This window comes from Fringilla coelebs (genome assembly GCF_963513975.1).
Source record: "Fringilla coelebs genome assembly, chromosome: 6".
NCBI classification, from domain to species: domain Eukaryota; kingdom Metazoa; phylum Chordata; class Aves; order Passeriformes; family Fringillidae; genus Fringilla; species Fringilla coelebs.
In genome coordinates, this window is record NC_140034.1 from 2,665,198 (window position 1) to 2,691,754 (window position 26,557).

A 26,557-nucleotide genomic window follows, 5' to 3' on the forward strand; every position below is an offset into this window, starting at 1 on the left:
GCCTGGCTTTGTGGGATTCCTAAAGGATGGGGACACATCAGAGAATCACAGAATATCCTGAGTAGGAAGAGTCCAACAAGGAGTGCATGGAGAACTTCCTGTGGTTTTGGACAATAAATTGTTTTGCTTTCAGTACAAGCACATAATCCTTTTTTGGGTGTGTGTGTATCTTTGTTCTATCTTCTGATAATTTAAACACCCCTTGAAAGGCTCCTGGAGCACATCCAAATATCTGCTGAAAAGAAGTCCCACCAGAAGAAGAGTTTGGTCTGAAGCTGCACTCGATCTGTATCAGCCAGGAAATCTTGAGCTGAGCCTGCACCTCTGAGGAAGGCAGAGCTGTGGTTATTCCAGAGCTGACTTTTATTGTTAAATGTTTGAAGAGGGAGCTGATAACATCAGTGTCCCTGGTGATCTCACCTCACTTGAGCAGCAGCATTGACTCAGGGAGGTTGATGAGCAGGAAGACCCTGCTGGCTTCTGTGGGGAGGAGAGATCCTGCTCCTCCAGCCTCTGTGTGCAGGACAGACCCTGCTCCTCCAGCCTCCTGGGACAGGACAGATCCTGCTCCTCCAGCCTCTGTGTGCAGGACAGATCCCATTCCAGAGGGAATCACTGTCCCTCCCAGCTGCCCCCGGAGCTCTGCCTCCTCTGCCTTACTTCTCACCCAAGGCTGTAATTCCAGGCTGTGCTGGATGGGAATCAGAGCAGCCTTGTCCAGTGGAAGGTGTCCCTGCCCATGGTAGGGTTGGACTGGATGCCCTTTAAAGGTCCCTTTCAGCCCAAACCCCTCTGTGGCTCTGATCCCATAAACACCCTCAGAGTGTTTCTGTCCACTCTGCTCTGCCCCCAGAGCTGGAGTTGTTGGAAACGGCCAAGTGCTGGAGCATTTCCTCTGGAGGAAACTTTGGGATGCAGACCCCCATCAAACTACCCTCAGTATCCCTAACATTTTTCCCCCTGTCCATACAAAACCTGGCACATTTCTGCCTCCATGGATTTCCCCGAGCGCCTGTTTGGGCTACAAAGTGGAAAAGACATTTTGTATTGAAAAATAAAACCCCAGTAAACTCCAAGCCAGATGATGTGGTCCAGGACCATGACCTGCATCCAGAGCTGGCAGTCCAGCTGGATTCTGGCAGTGATGGGACATTGATAAGCACTTCCCTTCCCAAGTCTCAGTGCTGGCACCTGCAAGGTGGACTCGGCTCAGGGCTCAGCCCAGCCTGGGAGGCTGGAGCTGATGGATCCCACTGGTGATGCTGGGGATGAAGCCAGCAGAGCTGGGACTATCCAGGCTCGGCCCCTCAGCAGCAGCATCCCCACAGGATCCCTCTGGGAAGCTGCTCCCGACCTCCAGCGCTCTGCTGGTGACGCTCCAGCCTCGCTCCAGCAGCACTGGGAGAGGCCGGGATCTGCAGAGCCCCAACGGAGATGTGGCACTGACCCCTGCTGACCGAGTCCTGCCCCAGCCCTGCACCGGAGAAGGGCTGTGCCTGGAAAAGGACACGTGGAAAAGAGCAGGGATGTGGGAATGCTCCTCAGAAACCCTGGGGAAGGAAATGATCCTGCTGCTGATGAGGGGCACCGGCCCCAGACCCCCTGCTCCCACCACCCAAAACATGCAGAGGAGCCTACTGGAGATGGAGTTTATTAAAGATGCAATGAAAAACCTGAGTACTGCACTTCAAACTGCCAGTGAGCAGGGTTAGATGGGATATTGGGAAGGAATTCCTGACTAGGAGGGTGGGCAGGCCCTGGCACAGGGTGCCCAGAGCAGCTGTGGCTGCCCCTGGATCCCTGGAAGTGTCCCAGGCCAGGTTGGACAGGGCTGGGAGCAGCCTGGGACAGTGGAAGGTGTCTCTGCCATGGCAGGGGTGGGATGAGATGGGAATTAAGGTCTTTTCCAACCCAACTCATTCTGGGATTCGATGCTGATGATCAGGGCCAGCATGGGAAATGAGCCATGTTCAGTTGATGGAATTCAGCAGCATGAGGACCTCATGGAACAGAGGAATGACGGGAACACACGAAGGATCTGCTCACACCCTTCCCTTGGGAATGATGCCTTTGATCAGCAGGCTGCAGTTTATTCCTTTAAATACATACATTTTGGCTCAAAGCCTGTCACTCAGTCCAAAAATGGTCACTCTCAATTAAGGCCTTCCAGGACAGCCCAGGACTAATAATCTATTTCTGGGTATTTCAAAAGACTCATAGCCACATGTGCTGCTTGCAGGATGAGAAATACTGGGTTTGCAATGCTCTCAGCAGTCCCTTACCAGGATTTTTTCCTCTTTCCAGTAATTTCAGAGCCTTAAGGAGTAGGAAGAGGATCTGACTCTCCCAGCACATCTCAGCAGTGCTGTGGAAGGGTGATCAAGTTCATTGAAGGGAGTGGGATGATCATGGAACCCTTGACCATCTGCTTTCAACCTCCTGCCATTTCTTGTCCCCAGGAGATGTACAAAGGCTGGAAATCCACCTCCCCAGCTTTTGCATCTCCCCACTTAAGTTCTGGATGTGAAGCAGCTCCATCCCACCTTGGAAGAGTCCAGCCTTGCCCTTCATATCTCTCCCCTCTTCCACAGCACTCAGCTTTCCACAGACCTTGCTCCCTGCACCATTCCCAGCTCAGGAGGCACCAACCTTGCTGCTGTCACAAGAGCAAAGACAAATGGAGGCTGCAAATAGCCCCTGGGCTTGTGACCAAGAAAATGCCAGCAGTGAGGAAAGCCATCTCCCAACCTGCCCACCCTTGGGATTTGCTGGCAGAGTTTTGTCCCAGCTATTCAGGACTGTTGTGTGACCTGAGCTCTGGCTTCTGGAATAAATCTGCTTTGACCAGATCCTCCTCTTCTCCCCCTGTGAGGATGAACACGCTCACGAATTCAGGTCACAAGTCAGGTGTAAACACAACTGGGGCTGGTTGGAGCAGCCCTGGAGTGGTGGAATGCTGGCTCCACACGGTTCCAGTGCAGATGGAATCACAGGATTTTCTGTCACACATCAGTGGAGCTTCTCCTGCAACCAGGGAGGAGAGAAATGGGCTTTTTATCTTGGAATCACTCACCCCTTCCTGCTCAGGGGCAATTGAAGTGACTCTGAGACTTGGGGAATCTACAGAGCAGGGCTGAATTGTCTTTTCCAGTGTAGCTGGTTGCTTGAAGAGCTCCCAAGAGCAGCCAGGGAACAACAAGTGGAATGTACAGACACCTCCCTGGGATCAGAAACCCCCAGCACTCAGCAGCAGGGAGTGGCCTTTCCTTTCACCATTCCTTGAGAGCTGAAACCTCTTCTCTCCTTGGAGAAAAGGCTGGGAAAGTGCCAGGCTTTCCAGGGCAGCCCCACACCCCTCCCCAGCCCGGCTCTCAGAGCTCGCTGTGCCTCTTGCCCTGCTTGTCCCTCGCTGCCAGCCTCGGGGCCGTCCCCCGCAGGCCCCTCCCAGGGGCACCAACTTCCTCTGCCGTGCTCTCCTGGGATGGCTCCTCCCGGGTGGCACTGTCCCCTCCAGCAGTGTCCCCTCCGGGGTTTTTGGATGGCTGCTGTGCCGGGGTGTCCCCAGGGCGAGGGGACAGCTCAGGCACGGATGGCTCCATCATCTGGAGGAAGTCGTAAGCAGGGAGTGGTGGCTTCCAGTCTTCCTCAGACAAGGTACCTGAGCAGCAAACACAGCTCCAGTTAGTAGGTGAAGGGTTATGTCCCACATCCATGGATATTTCCCTTTCTGAGGTATTATGGCTTTTCCCCCCCACCATTCTAATGAATACAAAACTAAAAATCTTTTCTGCAAGATCACAGAACCACAGCACAATCTGGGTTGGAAGGAACCTTAAAGATCATCTCATTCCAACCCCTGCCATGGCAGGGACACCTCCCACTGTCCCAGGCTGCTCCAAGCCCTGTCCAACCTGGCCTTGGACACTTCCAGGGATCCTGGGGCAGCCACAGCTGCTCTGGGCACCCTGTGCCAGGGCCTGCCCACCCTCACAGTCAGGAATTCCTTCCCAATCTCCCATCCATCCCTGCCCTCTGGCAGTGGGAAACCATTCCCTGTGTCCTGTCCCTCCATCCCTTGTCCCATGCTGAGCAAGACAGGAGGGATGCAGTGAAAACTTCACAGCACAAGCCAACCCTTTATGTCCACAAGCCTCCAGTAAAACACCAGCTCCCTCAGGCTTTCCCATCCAAAAAGAAATGCAGGAAGGTGCCTGAAGAGCAGCTACTTCTTACACGGTCAGCTGGGAGCTGGGAGGTATTTTATTAGCAAGCTGTGGTTGGGAATGGGAAAACACAGCCAGATTTGGGGATTATCACAGGCAAAAGATGTCAATTCCAAACTATCCACGTTTGGCTCTGAGCATTAAACAGTCCCAAAGCAAACTTGTGAGTGTGGGCATTCTCTCTTGGCTGGACTATTTGTACTTCTGCAGCTCTAACAAGCAGAGCTGCTTTTTCCATCGTTAAATTCCAGGGCAGACAATTTATTGCACGTAGAATCTTCTCATAAACACACTGGAGCTCACAGTGAGTGCTTGGGAATGTTGTAAACCTGTGTCCACTTACTGCTGGGAATCTCCAGTCCTGCTTGGAGCTTCTCCAGCCACGACAAGATGTTCATCTCAGTGATGGACTGCTCTGAGGGGAACTTGAACACCTGACCCCCAGCATGGAGGTTCACCCAGAGGAGAAGGGGCAAGGGAGGAGTGGTGGAGAAGTATGTCCTCAGGATGCCATATCCCACTGGAGTCTTCTTCCTGTTGGGAAGAGGAGATTCAGGTTTGGCAGCACAACAGGATTGAGAGTCAAAAAAAAAACCACCAAAGCACAGTTTGGTGGGACTGCAGAAGCATCATCCCTGGAAGTGTTCAAAGCCAGACTGGACAGGGCTTGGAGCAACCTGGGACTTTGGAAGATGTCCCTGCCCAAGGATGGGCTTTCAGGTCCTTTCCAACCCAAACCATTCCAGGATTCTGTGATTCTAAGCACTGGTGCTTAAGGAACCTGTTAGGATCCAATGGAGAGAGAGCAGACAACAGTCTGGATGTGGGAAGAAATCCTTGAGCAGGACAAAGTCTGTAGGAAGGTGGGAGATGTTTTCCACCTTAAGCTTCTAAGAAGAGGTGGGACAAGAGTGGGACAGGTTCTGCAGCCCCCAGGTCAGGCCCTGTCTGCAGGGACAGCTGCCAGCTCCTTCCAGGCAGCTGCTGCCACTGCAATTCCACAGGGATGGAAAGGCAAATTCCTCAGGTGACACACAGAGAGTGAAAACAGGACATGGAGCCAGAGGGACAGCAAGCCCACAGAGGTGCTGAGACATTTCAGCACTATTTTAAGGCTTCAGGTCTGTCTGAGCTGCCTCTTGCCCTGGGAATGAGGGCTTCTTTCTAGGATGAGGGACTTTTGACAAGGACATGTAGTGACAGGACACAAGGAATGGCTTCCCACTGCCAGAGGGCAGGGATGGATGGGATATTGGGAAGGAATTGCTCCCTGTGAGGGTGGGAGGCCCTGGCACAGGGTGCCCAGAGCAGCTGGAGCTGCCCCAGGATCCCTGGCAGTGCCCAAGGCCAGGTTGGATGGGATATCTTGGATAGTGGAATATAATAACTCCCAGCCCCCATGGCAGGGGTTGGAATGAGATGATTTAAGGTCCCTTCCACCCCAAACCCTCCTGGGGTTCTGCTCTGTTTCGTGGCAGTGCCATTCTGCTCTGGCACAGGAAGGCTTTTTGTGTCTCAGCAAGGCAGAGCAAAGGCAGATGTGTAGGTGGGGAAGTTCCAGGGCTCTCATTTCTGGTGCATTACTGGCAGCTCAATCCCCTTCTCTCTGAGCACATGTGCACTTCCCCCTCAGCTAAGCTCCAGCCCACGCTGGACGGCGCTTCCCAGACTTCAAAGCAAGTTATGATTAAGCCACTGAAGTTTCTCTGGGCCTGGGCACAACAAACAGAGGCCAAACATTCAAAATGCAACTAAGAAGAGGAGGATTAAAAAAAAAAAAGAAATCCCCTTTCCTACAACCTTGTATCCTTAGGCGTTAAATTAATTTTGTTGCTTGAATATTTTTTAAATTTAATTTATGGGGCTTCTGGTTGAACCTTTTTGTGAAAGCTTTCCTTCCCCAGTCAATGACCAGTCATTCCCTCGAATTGCTGGTGGAAAATCACCATAAGACATTCCAGGAGGGCAAATTTCCATTTTTTTTTCTTCCCATATGCACTTCATTCCATCCCAACAAAAATGCAAATAACACCAGACCCAGGGTCAAGCTACTAACAAGCACTAGAGAACATTTTCCTCTATTGAAAATGATTTCTGCAATCAATTAAATATTTACTAATTTTACTTTGTCAGGCAATTTTTATAGTTGCCCAGAACACTGAGTGAACCATTGCTCAATGGTTTGACCTCCAATTTCTGATGATTTCAGACCAAATATTCACATTTCCAGCTCGTGTTCTCAGCAATTGCAGCCTCAGGGTTTTTTTCTGCAAGGCTCAGAGCGTGTTAATGGAAAGAAGAGATTTTCAAACACTCACAGGTTCAACCAGCAAACCACAAATGTCTGCTGGGGTCTTCCTTTTGCCAGCTTCAGCATTTCCTTGCTTTCCACCTGACTGATGTCACCAGCACTGAACAGGATGAGGAAGGGCTTTCCCAGCTGCAAGTACTGAGGCAGATTTGGCACGGTGATTTCTGGCTGCAGGATGTCACAAACAAGAAATTTGGGGTTATTGGGAGGAGAAAACAGGAGAAAACTCCAATTTCTGCTAAGCAAGGCTGCAGTGTCCGAGTGGAATGTGGGAAGCAGGAAGAGGGCTGGGATTTTGGTGCACTTGGAGATGTCTTTGCCCAACCCAAGTGCACCAAGTCTGTGGGAGCAGCTGTGAGCTTGGAGATGGGGATGTGAGCAGAGCAGGCAGAGGCTCCACAAGGCACATGGAAAAAGCCCTGGGAATAGGGAATAGACCCAATAATTACTGTGACAACTAGCAGGTGAGTGACTGTGAGGCCAGTCCCTCAACTCCAGGGTCTCCTGCTCCAAGGCCACACAGCAAAGAGCAGATTTCTGCCCTGACTCCCTGCTCCAAGCCATAAAATTTAAAAACAAACTTGGCATGATAAAAATAACAAGCGGACACGGCCGTTCCGCAGAACTCCACGCTATAATCAGGGCTCTGCAAAAGACTGCAATGGAAAAAGGATATTTTTATTTTATTTTTACTCACAAAAATGTCCAGCAGTTCATATCTGATCATCTGCACCATGTCCTGCACGCTGTGTTCAGACAGAGTGATGCCCTCCACGCTCCGGCCGCCGCTCCGGGCTAGGAGGAGGGCAGGGGGGGACACGGAGTATTTCTGGGATCTGAAAAACAGGGATGGGCACAGGGGTTAGGCAAACCCTGTCCCACATTGCAAGGCAAGATGTTTTCTATTTGCCATCAGTATGGCAGTTATCTTCTGTCCATTGGGCAGTTTCCTTATCTCTTCCACACCCACTCCTCCCTTGGGCAGACACCTGCTGATAAGAGGCCATTGAATGTCCCTGCATGGCTGATAAGAGCTACAGCATCCCATGGGAGATGTGAGCCCAGAGGGAGGAGCCAAGCATTCCTGCCTGGATAGAATCTGGAGATTCTGGAACACCAGCACGGCTTCTCCACTGCATTCCCAGAGGAACAGCAGCTGCCTCTGCCCCTGGATCTCCAGAGGATTCTGCCCCCTTCTCCAGGATCCCTGCTCCAGCAGAACCACCCCTGGCCCTGCAGGAGGGCTGAGCCACAATTCCAATGGCCCTGCTGCAGCACCCTGACCCACAGGGTGTCAGGCTGTGCTCTGGCTCTGGCAGTGTTGGTTTGGCTCACTGCATTGTTTATTTTATTATTGTATTTGCTGGGAATCTGCCCTGACTAAGGCAGGAATGATGAATCTGACTCCCTGTTCTCAGAAGGCTAATTTATTACTTTATAATACTATATTATATTAAAGAATACTATACTAAAGAATACAGAAAGGATATTTACTCAACACTAAAAAGATAATAATGAAAACTCCTGACTCTTTCCAGAGCCCCAACACAGCTTGGCCCTGATTGGCCAAAGAATGAAAACAACTCACAGCAGAATGCACTGAAACAATCATCTGTGGGTGAACAATCTCCAAACACATTCCACACAGGAGAAGCAAATGAGATAAGAATTGTTTTCTTTTTCTCTGAGGCTTCTCAGCTTCCTAGGAGAAAAATCCTGGGCGAAGGGATTATTTCAGAGAATGTGAATGCCACATTTTATCTTTTAATTTTTCTTCCCTAATAAAAAACTGTTATTCCTGCTTCCATATTTTTGCCTGAGAGCCCCTTAATGTCAAATTTATAATAATTTGGAGGGAGGGAGGGGGTTTACATTTTGCATTTCAGGGGAGGCTCCTGCCTTCCTTAGCAGAGACCTGGCTTTCCAAACCCAGACAACCCCAAATGTGCTCCACACAGAGCTGGCATCCTCCTGGAGACTCATCCCATCCCTGGCAGTGCCCAAGGCCAGGCTGGATGGGGCTTGGAGCAGCCTGGGACAGTGGAAGGTGCCCCTGCCTATGGCATGGGGTGGAATGGGATGAGCTTTAAGGTCCCTTCCAACCCAAACCATTCTGGGATTCTGGGATTTTATTCCTACTTCTCCTTCATGTTCACACTATGGTTGGGTGCTGCAAAAACCCACCCAGGGCTTCACTCTGCCTCCCCAGCCAAGGCAAGCAGAGCTCCCAGATTCCATCCAAGGGATGCAACCCACACAAAACAACCTCCAGGAGATCCAAGTTTTGCCTCAGTGAAGAAACCCAAAAATGCTGATGAAGTCCAAGCCCCACATTGGAGCAACACACACAGGCTGCACCCACCCTCTCTTGGTGGAGTAGTCAGATGATCCTTTGTACCACAATTCCCTTCTGGTAAGAGGGGCTGAATTACTCAAAGAGAAGCTGAGAAAGTGGGAAAAGCAAAAATAGGAGAAGTCTGAGCAAAGAAAGGGCAGGGGGGATACCAAGCCAGGACAGCAATTTTCTAGAAGTTTAAGGAACTTCTGGAGGCTCCAGATGACACTGCACAGAGGAAGGGTGTAACAGGGGAAATCAGCTGCCTCTGCAGATTTTGGGGTCATGTCTAGTTGGTTTTTCAAAGGCTCCTGGCAATTTTTCAAAGGCTGTGACACCAAAGAATCCCAAAATGGTTTGGGTTGGAAGGGACCTTAAAGCTCAGCCAGTTCTACTCCTCTGCCATGGCAGGGACACCTTCCACTGTCCCAGGCTGCTCCAAGTCCTGTTCAACGTGGCCTGGACACTTCCAGGGATCCAGGCGCAGCTCCTCTGGGCACCCTGTGCAGAGCCTGCCCACCCACCCAGGGAGGAATTTCTTTAGGTCATCAATGACACAACAAGTGAAGGGAACTGCAGATAATTCATCTCATGATGTCCAGCTCTTATGGAGGCCTCTCCCATCCTCCATCACAGCATTTATCTCTCTAGGACTAACACAACCACGCAGACCTCACTGTGAGCTAATGTATTTACAGTTGATTAAGTCTGGCAAAATCCTAAGAAGTATTTAACTCAGGGATGTTGAATTTATTAAACTTCTGTGAGTTTTACAGAGATTCTTTGGCTTGGTCATGGCTCAGAGCAGTGAGGATTCTTGTTCCCTGTATCTAAAATACATCACCTTGTTCAGCAGCCTTTGATAAGCATCTGTGAGGGTGGTGAGGCACTGGAAGAGGATTCCAGAGAAGCTGCCCCTGGATCCCTGGAAGTGCCCAAGGCCAGGCTGAACAGGGCTTGGAACAACCTGGGATGGTGGAAGATGTCCCTGCCCATGGCAGGGGGTGGAACTGGATGGGCTTTAAGATTTCTTCCCATCTAAACCATTCTGGGGCTCTACTCTATGATTCTATAAGGAAATATCTCATATACTGCCAAAAATCACCGAATTCCCCAGCTACACTCTGTCCTGAAATGCCTTCTCCTCTTCCTGGTGCTAAGGGCTTGTGCTGTTGCTCACCACAGCTTTCTATTTATACAGCAGGACCATTGAGTGAGTAACACGAGTCTTGCATTTCAATCAAAACCATCTGCAAACAAATGCTTGGCAGGAATCTCTGACAATTAGGACCTCATGCAAAGCATTTCTCCCTCAATGCCTTTTTCCCCTTCATTAGTGACCAGCCCAGCAGGTGCCTGCTGAGCAAACAGCTCTGCTCACAACAGCCTTAGTGTATCCTGCAGCCCTTTTTACTCTGGGTCTACAGGATGCACAAAAGAGGAATCAGCTTTCTGTGACCTGGGAGCCATAAATATTTTCTCCTCGAGCACTGAGCTCAAGAATGGCTTTTCATTTTCTGAAGAAGGGAAGTGAGCCTGGCTCTTGCATAAGGAATTCCTGTAAGTGTTTACTTTCTGCTTACAGTTGAGAAGTCCATCAGCTACAGTAGCTTCATCCACAAATCACAGCCAAAATCCAAATTTGGCAGAAGGACTATCAATATAAACTGCACTAAATATTCCTGCTAAACAGGAGCAGGCTGCAGACTCCAGGAGCAGGGAGGTGGATTCTTGCATGTGTCAGCTCTGAGAGAACAAAGGCTTCTTCTACTGGTACCTTGAGAGATCACCCTGTCCTCTGCTTTTTCTTTTTTTCTTCTTCTATCAGCTGGGCTGAAATCTTCAGGAAAGAGAAGTCTTAACTGATGCCTGGAGCAGTTTGGTTAATAGAAATGTAATCCCAAGGTATTTGCATTTTTATTCTCTGTGCTCACCACAAAAATGCCAGTGTGTCATCAGGAATGCATCACACCTCTGAAGAACTAATGAAAATAATTTCCTGCTGCATTTCAGGCTGTTAAATCCACACCTGGAAAACAGGCCAAGGATCTCCTGAGATTTTTAACTCTGCCTTGCTAACTAATTCCTGATGGAAATGAGATGCCAGGGCAAGCTGGAGATTCCCCCTGGATGCAGCTGCATTTCTAGTCACTGAAGCACCTCTCACACTCCAACCCAAAGGACTTTGTCCCTTGCTGGAGTCTTAATGACACAGGTAAGATCCCATTAACTCCCACTTGACTTCAAGTCAGGGCTGCAATTCCAGCAGGAATGCAGCTCCATGGCAAGACATTTACTTCCCAGCTTCCAAAGCCTTTTCCAGCACCCAGACTCCCTGTCCACTCCAAGCCCAAGTAGTCACAAGCAGCTTCTTTTCTGCCTGTTCTTGGCAACTGGGGGCAACCACCAGAGCAAGGGAAGGCACTGCAGTGTCTACCCATCATTTTTTCCTCCCTCACACACTGATGGTGTCATTTTTCCAGTCTGTTTTTTATTTTCAGAAGGGTTTACTCCTGTTTGTGGGAGGAGCACAACCACATCCATGGAGGCTGAAGGACTGAAAATGAAAGTGAATATCAACAGCAGGAAGGTGACCACGGACAGGCTGAGAAACAGTGGCAGAGCCAAGGTGACAATTCCCTGACCCATCCCCCTGCAGGAAAAAGTCACTTGTAGCTGTCCCTGAGCACAGTGACACTTGCTCCAGGCACTGCCTTTCACTAAGTGCAGATCAGTTTGAATTTTTCCCAAACAAAAAGAGAAACCACTTACAAAGCCAAGGCATCATCTTCAAAATACATCCCCATCCTTACGTGGCCACTTAGGATGTTTCCTGCCTCTTCAAAAGCTTCCCTGGCTGGAAAAAAAGACAAAGACACAAGAATAAACAATACAAAGAGAGGTGTTGAGGCTTTTTCCTAGAAACCTGGAAACCTGATTGATGTCTGCACACATAACATCCTGCCAGAGCAGATTTTCAGGAATTAAACCAGGATTAGAGGCTCCCAAGAAATTACTGCAGCTCAGGGCTGCAGGCCATGGGAGGAGGAGCAGGCAGAGAGCAAGGATTAGGGAGAAATTCCCATTGTGAGAACAGTGTTTGCCCTTCAGCCACCAGCACTGAGCCTCCAGGATCTGCAGGACAGAGGCACTGCTGGAAAATGAAATATTTTTAAGGACTTAGAGTTTGTAAGTGTTCTTGGAAACAGGAGACCAATTATAAGTCTAAACAGAAATTTTATAAATCCCAGTGACCTTTGAGAAATGATGGATGGTGGCTTTACTGGAGTAGGGCTAAGAGCCTGGAGATAAACCAACCTTTCCCTCAAGTGTCTCTTGTTTTATCCAGCTCTTCCCAGCAGACTGGGGCTGTTGCAGGATAAGGAAAAACCAGGCTGGGCTCTCTTGATTGCAGCTGAGACTGAGAGCACAGCTCCAAACCAAAGCTGACTGCACAGCTGCTTTATTCCCTTATAAAAAGCCTCCAATTTCACAAAATTCCAGGATGATTTAGGCTGGAAAAGACCTTAAGCTCATCTTGCTCCACCCCCTGCCATGGGAAGGGACACCTTCCATCAGACCAGGCTGCTCCAAGCCCTGTCCAGCCTGGCTGTGCTTTCAGGCAGTGGATCCAGGGAAAGCCAAGCTTCGTGGGAACATGCAAGGCATGGTGGGGAGCTTGTGAAATGCAGAGATCAGAGCTCCAGACAGCTGCTGCCAAAGGTGGGGTGAGAACAGGGAGGATTTCAACACCACCACCCCCCTCTTCCTTTGCACTGAGCAACTGAAAGCAACAAAACCAGCTCTTCTGACCCAAGGAGAGGGAGAAATCTCACTTCTTGGAGAAGCCAGATTTTTCCTGAGAATAAAGGAGGTATTTCAGACACAGCCATGACATAAATTGCTGTCACACACCAGTGACTGCTCCTCAGAACCTTCACTGTCACACACAGCAGGCCAGCCCAAGCTCCTGGGAGCAGTGACTCAGAGCTCAATAGATGGAGCTGCCTCTCAATTGGTGACTTTTTGGTTCTTTGGTTCCTGTTTTGCAGCTACACTCAAAGCTGTATTTTCCACTGTTTCCCATGTGGCCCATAAACTTTCATTTAAAGTGTTTTCCTTTTTAAATGGAAGGAGTTCCTTAAGGAGTGGCTCACTAAGGGCAGAGTCATTATCATAAAATCTCTGAATGGTTTGGGATGGAAGGGACATCAAAGATCAGCCAGTGCCACCCCTTCCATGGGCAGGGACACCTTCCACCTTCCCAGGTGGCTCCAAGCCCTGTCCAACATGACCTTGGACACCTCCAGGGATCCAGGGCAGCCTCAGCTGCTCTGGGCACCCTGTGCCAGGGCCTCAGCACCCTCCCAGGGAACAATTCCTTCCCAATATCCCATCCATCCCTGCCCTTTGTCAGTGGGAGCCATTCCCTGTGTCCTGTCACTCCAGGCCATTGTCCAAAGCCCCTTTCCAGCTGCTACAGAGAAACCAATCTTGGATGTTGCTTCACAGCTCTTCTGGTGTTTGGTTTCTTGATTTTATCAGTGCTGAAAGAAAAGTTCCCATCCCAAGTTCCTCCACCAAGTTTTAAATCCCCACTTGAGACATGAAATTGTCTTGAAGTGGTGCCCTGGGTCAGCCCTGGCTGCAGGAATTCCCTCCTAAGTCAGGACAGTCTCCAGCAGCACCAGGATTATTCCATGACCTGATGAGATCCCCTCTCCCTGTCACACTTCCAAATTTTCCCTATTTCTGCCTGTTCTAGACCCAGAGCCACACACCAGCCCATATTTCTCTAGGTTCTTTGCTTTGTACCCAAAACCCCCTCAAATTCACACAGCTCCACTGCAGACAAGAAGCACTTTAAAAAAACCCCATTTCAATATTTTCTAGGAAATTAGTCTCCCCTGAAAGCACAATTTTAATTCCCTGAGGGGGCTGACCATGCTCTGCAGCACAATCCTTGAGCTGCAATCCCAGCTGCCCTGAATTGCACAAGCACAACTTCACTGCTTTGGGAACAAGAAGGGCTCCAGCTGCCTGATGAGGAAGGGTCTAAAATCCCTGCAGAGTTTTGGGAAGCAGGATCTGAGCCCCACCTTTACCCCTCTGGAAGGAGGCATCTTCTGACTGTGCTCTCCAGCACAGCAGCTCCTGCTGCATCTCTCCTGCCTTCTTCACTGATGCTGCCAAGCCCTGTGAGGCACCAGAGCTCAGGGATATTTTTAAATATTTTCAAATATTTCAATATTTTCAAATATTCCTGAGGGTTTATGACAGTTTTACTTCTTAAGGTGCTTCCAGTTTCTGCATCAAAATCAGATTTCTGTCCTAAAAGTTCTCTGAGTTTCCAGAAAAACCTCATAATACATCCACCCCTTCCTAGTAAATTTTATTTAGGATTTTTCCACCAAGCCTCTTTTAGCTCAGACCCCACAAAGAGCTTCTTAACATAGTCCTGATGCTAAGGGTTGGAAAGCATCCAGGATGTTTTTAGCAGGACATTGCTCTGTTTCAGTTCACCAGAAAAGACAATGACCCCACTCGCTGCTGCTCGGGGTTAGAGCAGGAATTCTGCCATGAGAAAATGGTTGGGAATTCCAGATAAATCTGCAGGTTGGTAAGAGGAACAATGTGCTTCTCCTGACTCCAGCCTGGTTTGATGCCAGAACAGCTGGCTCCAGGTTCCTGCTCCCTCAGGCTGTTCTGCATCACAGCTCCAGCACCCTCAGCAAGTGGGTGGAGAAGACATCCCAAATTTCATCTCCCTGTGGCTGAGTTAGCCCAGGCTGAGGATGCCATCCTGGACTGCAGATGGAATGTGCCCAGAGGGAAGAGGCAATCCTGCAGGATCCACAAAAACTGTCTGGAAACCCCCAAGGTTCTTGTCTGCATGGAAGGAAATGAACAACTTCTCTGTGGAATCCCAGGATGGTTTGGGTTGGAAGGGACCCCAAAGCCCACCCAGTGCCACCCCCTGCCATGGCAGGGACACCTCCCACCATCCCAGGCTGCTCCAAGCCCTGCCCAACCTGGCCTTGGACACTTTCAGGGGCAGCCACAGCTTCTCTGGGATGGATTAAAGGTTTTTTGGGATCAGTAGGGTTTCCTGCTGTATTTACCAGATTAGATCTCCAGAGGAAGGCAGAGATTTGGCTCTCAGCTGGCTCAGGGAACACAGCCCAAGTGTTTTCTGGCTGGTTCCAGGCATCCTGTCTTGTTCTTACCTCTTCCCTCTGGACCCTCTCACGTGAGAAAGTAGCTTGGTTTGCAGTAAACCAAAGTTTAGAGGCACAAGGGAGCTTTAAAATGAAAAATAGTCTGAAAGTTTGATCTTAAACAAGATCAGAAAGTTCTCCTATTTTTAATGCAGCAATTCCCAGTGGAAGCTGGCAACTGAGAGTCTGTAGGCTTGGAAGATCTCAGCTCCCAATTGTGAGCCCCTGGCCCAGGGTGCCCAGAGCAGCTGTGGCTGCCCCTGGATCCCTGGAAGTGTCCCAGGCCAGGCTGGACAGGGCTGGAGCAGCCTGGGATGGTGGGAGGTGTCCCTGCCATGGCAGGGGTGGGATGGGATGAGCTTTAAGGTCCCTTCCCACCCAAACCTTGCCATGATTCTGTGATTTGCCTGATGCTCTCTCTCCAGACTGGCTTTATTCCCTCTCCCCTGGTAACATGCTCCATTTCTGTGTCCATCTATTCCAAAACCCACAAGTGGATTTCACTCAGTTGTTCACATTTTCTTCCTCCTGATGCACAAAACTTCTATTTTATCTAATTGCTGTTCTGTTTTTTAAACAATAAAGGTTTTGGATTGTGTGTTACAAGAACTGGGTCTACTGCTTCTTCAGGAGAAGCCAGCAAGATCCAAGAGTGGATCTCTTCCTTTTCTAAGGAAAAATTTGCTGGGCCAAGTTGCACATGGGCTGCAGGAAGAGGCTGATGGATCTGGGCTAAACCAGAGGCTTAAAGGGAATTTAGTGCCAGCCTACAACTACTTTGAAGGGACTCATAAAGAGGACAGAGCAAAACTCTTCAGGGTCAGGGGCAGGAGGCACAGCAGGGACAAGAGGCTGGGAAAGTTTCTACTCCACAGTGAGTGTAGCAAACCCACCTGGCAGCTGAATGTCATGGATCTGAAATCCCACCCCTGGAACCACCTGCTACCCCCTCTCACTGTACAACTGGAAAAGGCAGTGCCAGATGTTGTGTTGTGAACTTCCAGCAGCTGGAAGTTCACCTGTCCCACCAGGACTGAAGCTGGAGAGTGCTTAACCCACCAATCCCAACAAACCTTCACTGGTGGCTGAGCTAAAAACTCCCAGGAATGAGGTGTGGTGGTGGGATGAAAGCTCAGAGGGAAACTCCCCTCTTAAATATCCTTCTGCTTCATCCATGGTGGCCAGCTTCAGTGGGCAGGAAACTTGGCTCCTGTGGAAAGGCAGAGAAAGAACTTGGGCTGTTGTTTCTTCTGCTTTTGGGATGAAGAGACAACAGGGCAACCTCAACCCAACAAGGCCCCATCACAATGGGACAAGTGTGACACCTCATTAGAGACAAAAATTATCCTTTGGCATGGTGATAATTATCAGCAGAGAGGTGCTGGAGCTGATGACAGCAAAGACAGCCTGAGCCAAACTGAGAGCTTTGGGATCCCCACTAACAATAACAGAGAAGGAATTCCAGCAAAAAGACAGGGATGGTGACAGAAGATGTGACAGATGTCCCACTGGGGATTTGTCACTCACAGCAGGATGAAGCTGCTCAGCTCTTCAGTTCCCCACATGCCACCATATGTCACTGACTGCTGTCCCTCCTGGTAAATCCTGATGGTGGGGAACTGGGTGACATTCTCCTGGGAGCAAAGGCCAGGCCAGTCCCAGCAGTTCACCCGGGACAGCAAAACCCCTGGGGTTCCTAGAGTGGAAAAGAAATACTCATGAATGATATGCAAAACTAAAAACAACAATCAATTGGTTGGAAAATGGAGCTTTTTATTAGCTCAGTGGATATTATTGTCTATATTTGTATTAATGCTGGCAGAAATCTACCAAAATCCAGCCCCAAATACACACAACCCTCTTTAATCCAGCCCCAAATACACACAACCCCCTTTGAATACAGCCCATTTCTCTCTTGAAATCATTCATTCCCAAAAACATTCACATCTGACTGGTAACTCCAAGCAGCACCACAAAATCCTGAGACAGCTGTCCAGGAGCTTAAAAGGCAGTAGGGAAAGGTATTGGAAATACCTCAGGAATGAGGCCAAGAGGAAGAAATAATGCAGGCACTCACTTCCAGGAAAGAGGGAAGATAAAGCTTGGCATGATGGAGGAGGAGGATGCAGCCAAGGTTTTTGCATTTATTAATCTGTTCAATATTGAAAAATCTCTGTTCTACCTCAAGCATGAAGCCAAATGCACATGGACCTGTTAAAGGGGATGGAAGAGAGATATCCCATCCACTGCCCTCAGGCACAGGGTGGGATTCTTGGGGCAGTGCTGAGAGGCAGGAGCTGGGCTTGATGATCCTTGTGGATCCCTTCCAAGTCAGGATTTTCTGTGATCCCACCCAAGCCATGAGCAGACACCTGTAGGACCTCAAGAAAGGGGTCTCACAAGTGAGGGAGTGGGAAAGGAAGAACACTTGGGAATTAGAGAGCAGTCAGTCCAACTGTGGGTCCTGGGAAATGTCCTAAAAAGGCTTTTTAAGGGTCTCACCAACACAAGAAACTCAAGAGGTTGGTAAGAAGTGAAACAAATTAAGAGTTGGTTCTTTGAGTGCTCTCTGTGAGCCCAAGATTTGTGCAGTTCCAGCATTTCCTTCAGCAAAGAATCATGGAGTCACAGAATGTTTGGGTGGGAAGGAACCTTAAAGCTCATCTCATTCCACCCCCTGCCATGGCAGGGACACCTTCCACCATCCCAGGTTGTTCCAAGCCCTGTCCAGCCTGGCCTGGAGCACCTCCAGGACTCTATCAGCCTTTCTTTCATCTTTGAGCTGGGTGAAGCCCAGCACAGGCTGCTGTTGGTCCATGGCTAAGCCTGACCTAAATCCTGACCAGCTTCACTCCCTCCCTTCCCTTGGCTTCCAGCCTCACCTGAGCTGCCTCAAGGCCTTGACCAGTGTGCAGTTGTCCATGCCCAATCTCAGAAATCTTCATTCCTTCCCCAAATCCTTCTTTGAACAAGACTCAAAAGCTGCCTGGGAAAGATGGGATAAACCCTAGAGACAAGTACACACATGGAGGCAGACCATGGCAAAGAATCCTCCAGAAACCAGGCTTGGGGCAGATGATGAGGGTTTCTCAAGAGAAACCAGCCAAGCTTTCTTCTCTCCCTGTCCTGAGTCTGATTCTGATCACTATTTCCATTAAAGGCCTGGCTGATGGAATAAAACACATCCAATCTGGTTTTGATCTAAAGCCTAGAGGGGCAGAAAGCAATTTGAAGGGCAAAGTGTAAGGACAGCAGCATTCCATGAGGAGAAGCAGGAAAGGGATGGACACTCAACAGCATCTGCAGCCCATGGGAAGAAAATTAAGTTCTTCTGTTCTGGTGAAACCTCTGCAGAGCCCAGCAAAGCAGCCTGGGAAACATGTTTTTGGAATGGTTTAAGCAAATGAGAATCTGGAGCAGTTTGAAAGATTTTCCTCCTGAGGAAAAACCCAACCAAGTTTGGCCTGGGAATCACCAGTGAGAGAGAAATAATAAAACCCAACAACGTCAGGGGTGCTCTGGGGGGCAGTGGGAGCACTGGGCAGGGTCAAGCAGCAGCCCAAGGTGGGGAGGGCTGACCAAATATTGAGAGGAGTTCCTGAGAACTGAGCACAGCTGAGTGTTGCACAAATGTTGTGCAGAGGAGTTGTGGACCCCCTAACCCCTGGGAGGGTTCCAGGCCAGGCTGGACAGGGCTTGGAGCAGCCTGGGATACTGGAAGGTGTCCCTGCCCATGGTAGGAGTGGGATGGGATGGAGATTTAAGGTCCCTCCCAACTCAAACCCTTCTGGGATTCCATGAGGATTTTGTAGATGGGGGGGAAGGCAGAGGTGACCTCAGCAGGAGTTCTTACTCCTTATCCCTGTACCCTTGGCCTCCCACAGGACCATTTTCTGCAACCTTCATTTGAGGTTCTGCATCAGGAGTTTGCTGCTGTTCTGCTTTGTGTCAAACTCTTGTGCAGAAAAAGCAGGAAGCAGCACAAGTGAAGGGCCTGCAAATCCACTCAGACAGGCAGCAATTGTCCAAACACTCCACGAGAGCAGAAATGGTTTGTGTCGTTCCCAGACTCTGCAAGAAGATCTCCAACTGAAAGCCTGACCTCAGATTTACTTCACACCTCTGAGCCAGTGTAGCTGGTTCTCATCATCTCTTACCACATCATCTTGTCTTGCCCAACTCTGGAAAATAATTCCATGGAAATGGGGCTTTGATGTCCTGTTAAAATCGAGTTGTGAGGCTGCTTGAAGCTTTTTCAAAGATGAATTTTGATATTTGGATATTAGCTCAGGGAATTATCTACCATGTGCTCTGAAGGAGCCCCATGTGGCCTGAAAAACATCTGGTGCAAGCTGGTTCCTCTCCCATCCCAACCTGCACCACTTCATTAATGACTGAACAAGCAGAACTTTCAGGAACTCAGGAACTCAGCAAAGGACTGTCCAGCCCTGTGGTCACTGCTGAGTGGGAAGAAAGGTGAAAGAGGAACACAAAATCTCCCTGTGGTTTTAGGTGCTACTAAACCCAGCACCAGCAAGAACCTCTGTCCTAGAGGTCTTAGAAAACCAGGACAAGACAAACCATCAATGCCATAGGGAACAAGACAAATCAGGAATCCCTTGAACTTATAATCATTTGAACTTAGAATTATTTGGAAGGCAGGACTGACATGGTGCTTGAGCATGTTTAGGGAAAGGAATGGAGCTGGGGAAGGGTCTGGAGCACCAGGAGGGGCTGAGGGAGCTGGGCAGGGGCTCAGGCTGGAGCAAAGGAGGCTCAGAGGGCCCTTGTGGCTCTGCACAGCTCCTGACAGGAGGGGACAGCCGGGGGGGCCGGGCTGTGCTCCAGGGAACAGGGACAGGAGCAGAGGGAACGGCCTCAGGCTGGGCCAGGGGAGGTTTAGGCTGGGAATCAGGGAAAATTCCTTCAAGGAAAGGGCTGCCCAGCCCTGGCACAGCTGCCCAGGACAGTGGTGGTCTCCATCCCTGGAGGGATTTAAAATCTCTCTGGATGTGGCACTTGGGGACACAGCTCAGTGATGGCCTGGGCAGTGCTGGGGGAATGATTGGACTCAGTGATCTTGGAAGGCTTTTCCAACCTCAACAATTCCATGATTGTACCAAAAAAACAGCTCACTTGAAGAGCTGGTCCAAAGGCTACAACATGAAAGAGAAGTTATGTACAAAGTGCTGCACTTCAAGAGGAAGAATCCAATACAGAATGGGAACATCTGCCTGGAAAACATCACACAATGAACCCTGAAATCCTCACTCCAGTGTGAGGCTGCATGGATATAAATTGCTAAATCATGCAGCTGATTTTCCTGCCTTTGAGCTACAATTTCACCTTGTCTTTGTAAGTCCCTGGTCAAGAAGACCCCAGGAGCACAGAGGAGGGAAGCAGAACCATTTTTCATCACAATATATTGCTCTTCTTAGATACTGATTTCCTCTCTTCTTTGCAAAAAAGGCCAGTAACTCACCCAATAAATGCTCAGCACTGTCTCACCTCCACATCCTCTGCTCTTAATCCTGCTGCTTCCAAAAATTCCCATCTTGCAAAAGCAAACCAGGGGTGCAGCAGTGAGCCCCAGGGGGACTGGGAAATTCTTGCTGCAAGGGTAGAAAACCTGCTCAGTTCAGCAAGGCAGAGATGCTCCTCTTTGTCTCCTGCTAAACTGGATCTCTCAACAAATGAAAAACACTTGAGGGCTGGAAACTTCACTTGGTGAGGATCTGCTGAGCATCTGGAATGGGATGACTCACGGGGTCATTGCAGTCTCCAGCCTCCTCCACTCCCCTGTGTTTGATCACACATGGCCTGTTCTCAGTGCCATTCTGCACAAAGAATTGGCATGGGGAGCAGGACCTGCTTCTGCAACTCAAAAAGTGCCTCCAGCAGGGGTGATTCACTCCTCAGACAGCTGCCTGTGGATTCCCAGCTCTTGAGAAGGAAGCTCCACCCCGGACCAGGCAGGAGCAGCAGAGCTTCTGGGGAACTGAGAGTGCCCCAAGCCATACCCCATGTCCTGTTCTCAGTCCTGCACAGCTTGAGTTCTTCCTGATCCAGCCATCACTGAGAGCCCAAGGAACAGCATCCTCCGAGGTTTTCCCAGCTGGTTCTCCCAGCTCCCTGAGGCTCCTCCAGCAGCAGGGAAAAAGGATCTCCAGATCCACCAATGCAGCTGTTCTGTGTCTGCTCCTAGGTCATGGCAGGGAAAGCAGACTGGAGTCATTCCACAGGGTCACATCTGGCCTGGGAGTCTTTGGAGAGACCTCAGTGATCACAGAGGAAAGGCCCTGACCCCAGGCAGTTCATGATCTCTGCTGAGAATCTGTCTGTGGCTGCTTCCCTGCCCTGAGATTGTTATCAAGTGATTCAGAACACACATGGTGAAATCCTGGCCCTGCAGAACCCACCAAGGGTTGGCCACTGGCTTGGGAAGAGGCTGGGTTTTACCCACAGACTCTCCTGTGCTGCTCCTTTAGCTGGTCTGGCTGCTGGGGAAGTCCAAAAGAAACCCCAAACCACCAGCAACCCCACAACAACAACCTCTCCTGCCCCTTCCTGTTTATTCCTGGGATTTCAGTCCAGATCAAAGCTGCTGGTGACTTTCCCTTCATGCAGACCATGAATGCTGAGCTGCTTTCCTCCAGCCCTCAGCACTGCCTGCAGCATTCCCAGGACAGCTTCTTGTAAGCAATTCCCACTGCAGCTGCTTCCCAGAAATCTGTGGGGTCCTCTGCACACTCCATTCATGTCCCCACTGCTGAAACCTGCAGGACACAGTGCCCAGTCCCAGGGGGCTGCAACCACCAGGAAAAATCAGCCTTGAGAGAAAAAAGCCAGGAGAAAGCACCAGCCACCTCCAAAGGTGCTGGAATAGCTCACATCCATGTGACTTCCCCACTGTGCCACAGTGGGATGAAGTCACCTCAGTGTCCCCTGCAGCCAAGGGGAGAAAAGAGGCACCTCTGGAAGAGATTCAGCCCATGAAAGAACCCACCTCTCTCCACAAACCAGAGAGGGATGGGGTTGAAGGCCTGAATGTGGGGCTCACACTGCACAGACCCTGCTGAAGGATCCCTCCCTCCTGCCTTTGTTCCCAGATTCCCTGATGTGCTGTCTCTAAGTGCTGATTGTTCACCATCCCTGTGTTATTTATGGAGCTTCTCCTGGGCCTGGGCAGGACAGGACCCTCTTTCCATGTTCCAGGCACAGTTCCTGCTGTTTGCTGCTCTGTGTCACCCCCTGGCCCTTCCCAAATTCTCCCTCATGCAGTCACTGTGCCCAGCAAGTGGCATCACAGAGTCATTTGGACTGGAAGGGACAGGGACACTTTCACTATGCCAGGTTGCTTCAAGCCCCATCCAACCTGGCCTTGAATGTTTCCAGGATCATAAAATCATGGAATTGTTTAGCTTGGAGAAGCTCTCCAAGATCACTGAGTCCAACTGTTCCACTAGCACTGCCAAGGCCACCACTGTCCCCTGTCCACAAGTGACATGGCTTTTAAATCCCTCCAGGGATGAGGACTCCATCACTGCCTTGGGCAGCTGTGCCAGGGCTGGACAACCCTCTCCATGAAGAAATTTTCCCTAATATCCAGCCTAAACCTCTCCTGGTGCATCTTGAGGCCATTTCCTCCTGTCCTGTGTTTTTTGTTTGGGAACAGAGACTCTGCAAAGATCCCTAAATCAGACACAAAGGTTCCTAAACAACCTGGTGTGGATATGACTTTCCTTAAGAGTCTGAGGGGGATAAATGAGTGTATTCCAGGGCATGAGGTGCCATCAATGTCTTGGTTCCTCCTGCCAAGAGGAGCAAGTGAAACCCTGAGCCCTGGGGTTCCTTACCCTGCAGCTGAGCGGCCACCTCGGAGTAGGAGCGCAGCACTGCCAGGGACACGGCTTCCCCTGAAACACAGGAGAGGGGAAACACAGCCCTGAGGGACAGCAGGGGACAGCCAGCCCCACCTCGCTCCCTGACAATGTCACATTAGCAATCTCTGCATCCTGAGGTGCTTTAAGCTCTGGAAGATTTGAAATAAATAAGGAAAATTTAACTTCATGCTTCATGTCTCTGCCTATGTCTAGGCCAGCCCATGAGTTCATGCTACATTAATTTCTCCTCTTTTCCCACTATAAAATGAAGGTTAAAAATATCTTAATATCAGACTGATATCTGCTATTATCAGCCAATGAGAAGAACTAATTTAATCTGATTGTTATTAATTGTTTTTAATGAACTGTATTCAATCCCTGCCCATGGGACAGGATGTGGCACAGATTAATGGTCAAAATTTGTCTCCAGGATCTCTCCAGGATCATGGAAAGCACAGAGAACATCCCAAAGTTACAAAAGGAACAGCCAGGCCACATTTCATACTCACAGCTGGCATAAAACAGCACCACTGTCCTGGTAGCCTCTGAGAGGGAAGAGTGGAAGTTCTCCTCTGTAAGAACAAGGATTTGCTCCAGGGGCAGCTCTCTCTTCTTGTCCCTGGAAACTGCTTCCACCACCTGGTCATCCTGAATATCTGCAAAAAACCCACAGGTGTGTCCAGGGCAGGGGGAACTGCAGCCCCCTGGGCCACCCCAGTGCCTGATTTTGTAATCCAGAACCTCTCAGCAGAGACATGGGGTGAGTGAAATCTTGTGTGGGGAGAGGAGGCACAGCCACCCAGACAAACCCCCCAAAATGCCCCAATCCCATCTCACACCAGCTCTGCCCTTGATTGGAACAATACTCTAAGCTCCTCTAGGATCCTGCCTCCCCCTTTTTTTTTTTTTTTAAGAAAACACCCTCAGATTTGCAGAGAGAACAAATTCATTTTCAATTCTGCATTGCAGAGATCAGTTTTCTCCCTGGAGGAAGCAAGTCTGGATCTGCTCTTACAAAAAAACGTGTCTCAAACCCTTCCAAAGGGATGGATGATTTTCAGATGCTTGTAGAGGATTGTAGAGGACACAGTGCTGGGTGCACTTTTTAACCCCTCCAGCCTTTGGAGCATCCAAGCACATTCTTGTCCCTCACACAGCAGCTGTTTGTCTAACAGCTCTGATTTTTCTCCCTGGTGTTTCCACTAAAAATCAGACCTGTGTCACATTCCAGTGACCTCAGAGAATGAAAGAGACACTTTGTGGCCACCATGAAGTGACTGTGATGGTTTGCAACTGTTCTCTAATGCTTTGCCATGTCTGATGCTGATTGCACCTTCTGTCTGACTACAATCAGCTTTTCACTTGATTAATTGCACACCTTGATTGTTATTCTCTTTCTCATCCTCATCTTCCTCCTCTTCCTGCTCATCCTCTTGGATTTGTTTCACCTTGTTCTTATCTTCCACCAGGGTTATAACTTCATCAGTGTCTTCCAAGACCAGGTATTGGATTGGCATTCCCTGAGGAAAACAATAAATCAGTGGGAGCACAAGATCCCCCTCTGCTTATTTTGTCTGCAGATCAGACTCAAGGTTGATGGGAACCATCTCCCAACTCCTTATTTTTGGGATATCTCACAGTTCCCTGAAGCTGCCAAACAGGAGAATGTCTGGGTAATGTTTCTTTATTCCAATTTCTCCTGTGCTTGAGTTTTTCTCACTCCAGGCTGATGTTTCCTTGTAAATGTAAGGAAAATTTGCTATGTGAGTAAATGTGGCTATGAGGGATCCTCTGCTGAAAGTGAACACCAGCCCCATCTCCCAGCAACTGCAGGAAAAATCCCAGTGGCCAAGCAGGGAAGGAGAGCAGGGAAGTACAGGGGCCACTTGGATGTCCCCTCATTAGAGGGGTCAGGCTGGGTCCAAGGAGTCCATCACAGCCTGGGAAACCAGCTCAAAAAATCCTTTATCTCATGGAGCTCAGGAGAAACGTTCCCAAGTGTTCAGGGACTGGCCACCCATGGAAAGAAGCAAAAAAGCAACATGAATTTCTCAGAAATGAGACCTTGTCAGCTTAAAACCAGTGCTGGCACCAGCTCAGACAAAGGCACTGCAGAGAAAATGGGAAGTTCACCAGGAGCTGAAAGGAATGACAAGGTGCTGGCACCTCCCACGGGCTCCCAGAGCCACCCAAGTGCACATCTCTCAGCAGGCCACGGGAAGCCCTCAGGGGATGCTCAGGTCTGATCCTGCACCTGAAATCACCAGTGGGACACTTCAGGTAATCTGGGGCACCTGTGTTCCCTGGCATCTGCCAGCACCCCATTCCAGCCTGCCTCACAAGCTGGGTCAGGTCCCTCCAGAGTTTAACTCATCCTGATCAGCCTCATTTAACTCACACCCTGCCCTGCTCCCTGCTCCCTGCCAGAGGCACTGCCTTACATCAGCCCAGCACAGAGCTTTGCTTGTTTGCTCTGTGTTTCACACTCACTCCCTCTCCCATCTTTTGACACCTTTCCTAAGGCCTTCAGAAGTCCAAATCTTTTGGGGAATTTGCACTTGGATGGAGTTCACAACCTTGTGTTGCCTTAAGGGGTAGTGGAGATGGCACTTGGTATTTTGAACCTGAAATAAACTCAGTGCTTCTCCTTCCCAGCAGGCACAGTGGCTCTGCAGCACCCAAATCATGGAAGGGACATTAAAGATCACCCAGTTCCAGCCCAGCCATGAGCAGGAACACCTTCCACTAGGTTGCTCCAAGCCCTGTCCAACCTGGCCTGGAACACTTCCAGGGCTGGGAAATGCACAGATTCTCTGGATAACCTGGGAAAGACACTTCTCCTCGAGCTTCAGGGAATGCTGTCAAATCAATCCCAGAGATGAGCAACATCCCACCACCCTCTCCAGAGCTCAGAGGTGTCCAATGAAGAAATCCAGCATCCAACCTGATCTGGTGTCTTGAGGGCCACGTTTGACCGGTGCAGAACGTTCAGCTCCACGAGGTCCCTTCCAAAACACAAAGTGAACATTAGATGGTGGGACACAGAAGGTCACCCCTCCTCTTTCTGCCCTAATTCCATCACTGCTAAGTTTCCTCTCCAAAATCTCATCTTAATCTGAATATTTTTTCACCCCTAAGTGAGCAAAACTTCCAAATTAATACAATTCTGGATAAATCCTTAAATATGTCATAGGATATAGCCTGGTTTTACTAGCTCTCATCCAAGTGTGATTGAGTCCACTGACTGTCCTGCTGGTGTTGGGGTAACCCAGCTCAGAAACCCCCCAAAAAGCAAGAAGAACCCCAAAAACACCTGAGAGAAATACCTGGACAAAAGGGCAACTCCTGCTTTCCCCAAGAGCTGCCAGGCCACAAACTCTGCTGTCCTCCTGTCAGCCTCATAGGTCTCTTTCTGGCTCAGGATGAACACCAGGGGCAGCCCCAGCTGCAAGTGAACAGTGGAGATCTTCTCTGGGTCCTCAGCAACCTCTGTCTGGAGAACAGCCAGGGTTAACAGCCAGGGTTATGCTGCAAGCACAGTTCCACAAGTTGAAAGTACCTCAGCTCTTCCCCAGCCACAGAAATCC

At 49.7% G+C, this 26,557-nt stretch overlaps 1 protein-coding gene across 1 annotated transcript in view; it reads right to left on the bottom strand.

The window, feature by feature from the left end:
- Nucleotides 1-2,167: 2,167 nt before the first annotated feature.
- The window catches only part of TXNDC16 (thioredoxin domain containing 16), a 32,559-nt gene continuing 8,169 nt past the window's right edge, over nt 2,168-26,557 (bottom strand). Inside the window, exons 8-19 of the mRNA XM_084207784.1 lie at nt 26,297-26,463; nt 25,915-25,975; nt 24,349-24,490; nt 23,480-23,626; nt 22,944-23,003; nt 16,615-16,783; nt 16,161-16,297; nt 11,642-11,726; nt 7,232-7,370; nt 6,542-6,702; nt 4,567-4,757; nt 2,168-3,658 (exon numbers count right to left, since the gene is read on the bottom strand). Coding sequence (XP_084063910.1) covers nt 3,372-3,658; nt 4,567-4,757; nt 6,542-6,702; nt 7,232-7,370; nt 11,642-11,726; nt 16,161-16,297; nt 16,615-16,783; nt 22,944-23,003; nt 23,480-23,626; nt 24,349-24,490; nt 25,915-25,975; nt 26,297-26,463 — 1,746 coding nt within the window. The 3' untranslated portion in view covers nt 2,168-3,371. The remainder of the gene's footprint in view (nt 3,659-4,566; nt 4,758-6,541; nt 6,703-7,231; nt 7,371-11,641; nt 11,727-16,160; nt 16,298-16,614; nt 16,784-22,943; nt 23,004-23,479; nt 23,627-24,348; nt 24,491-25,914; nt 25,976-26,296; nt 26,464-26,557) is intronic.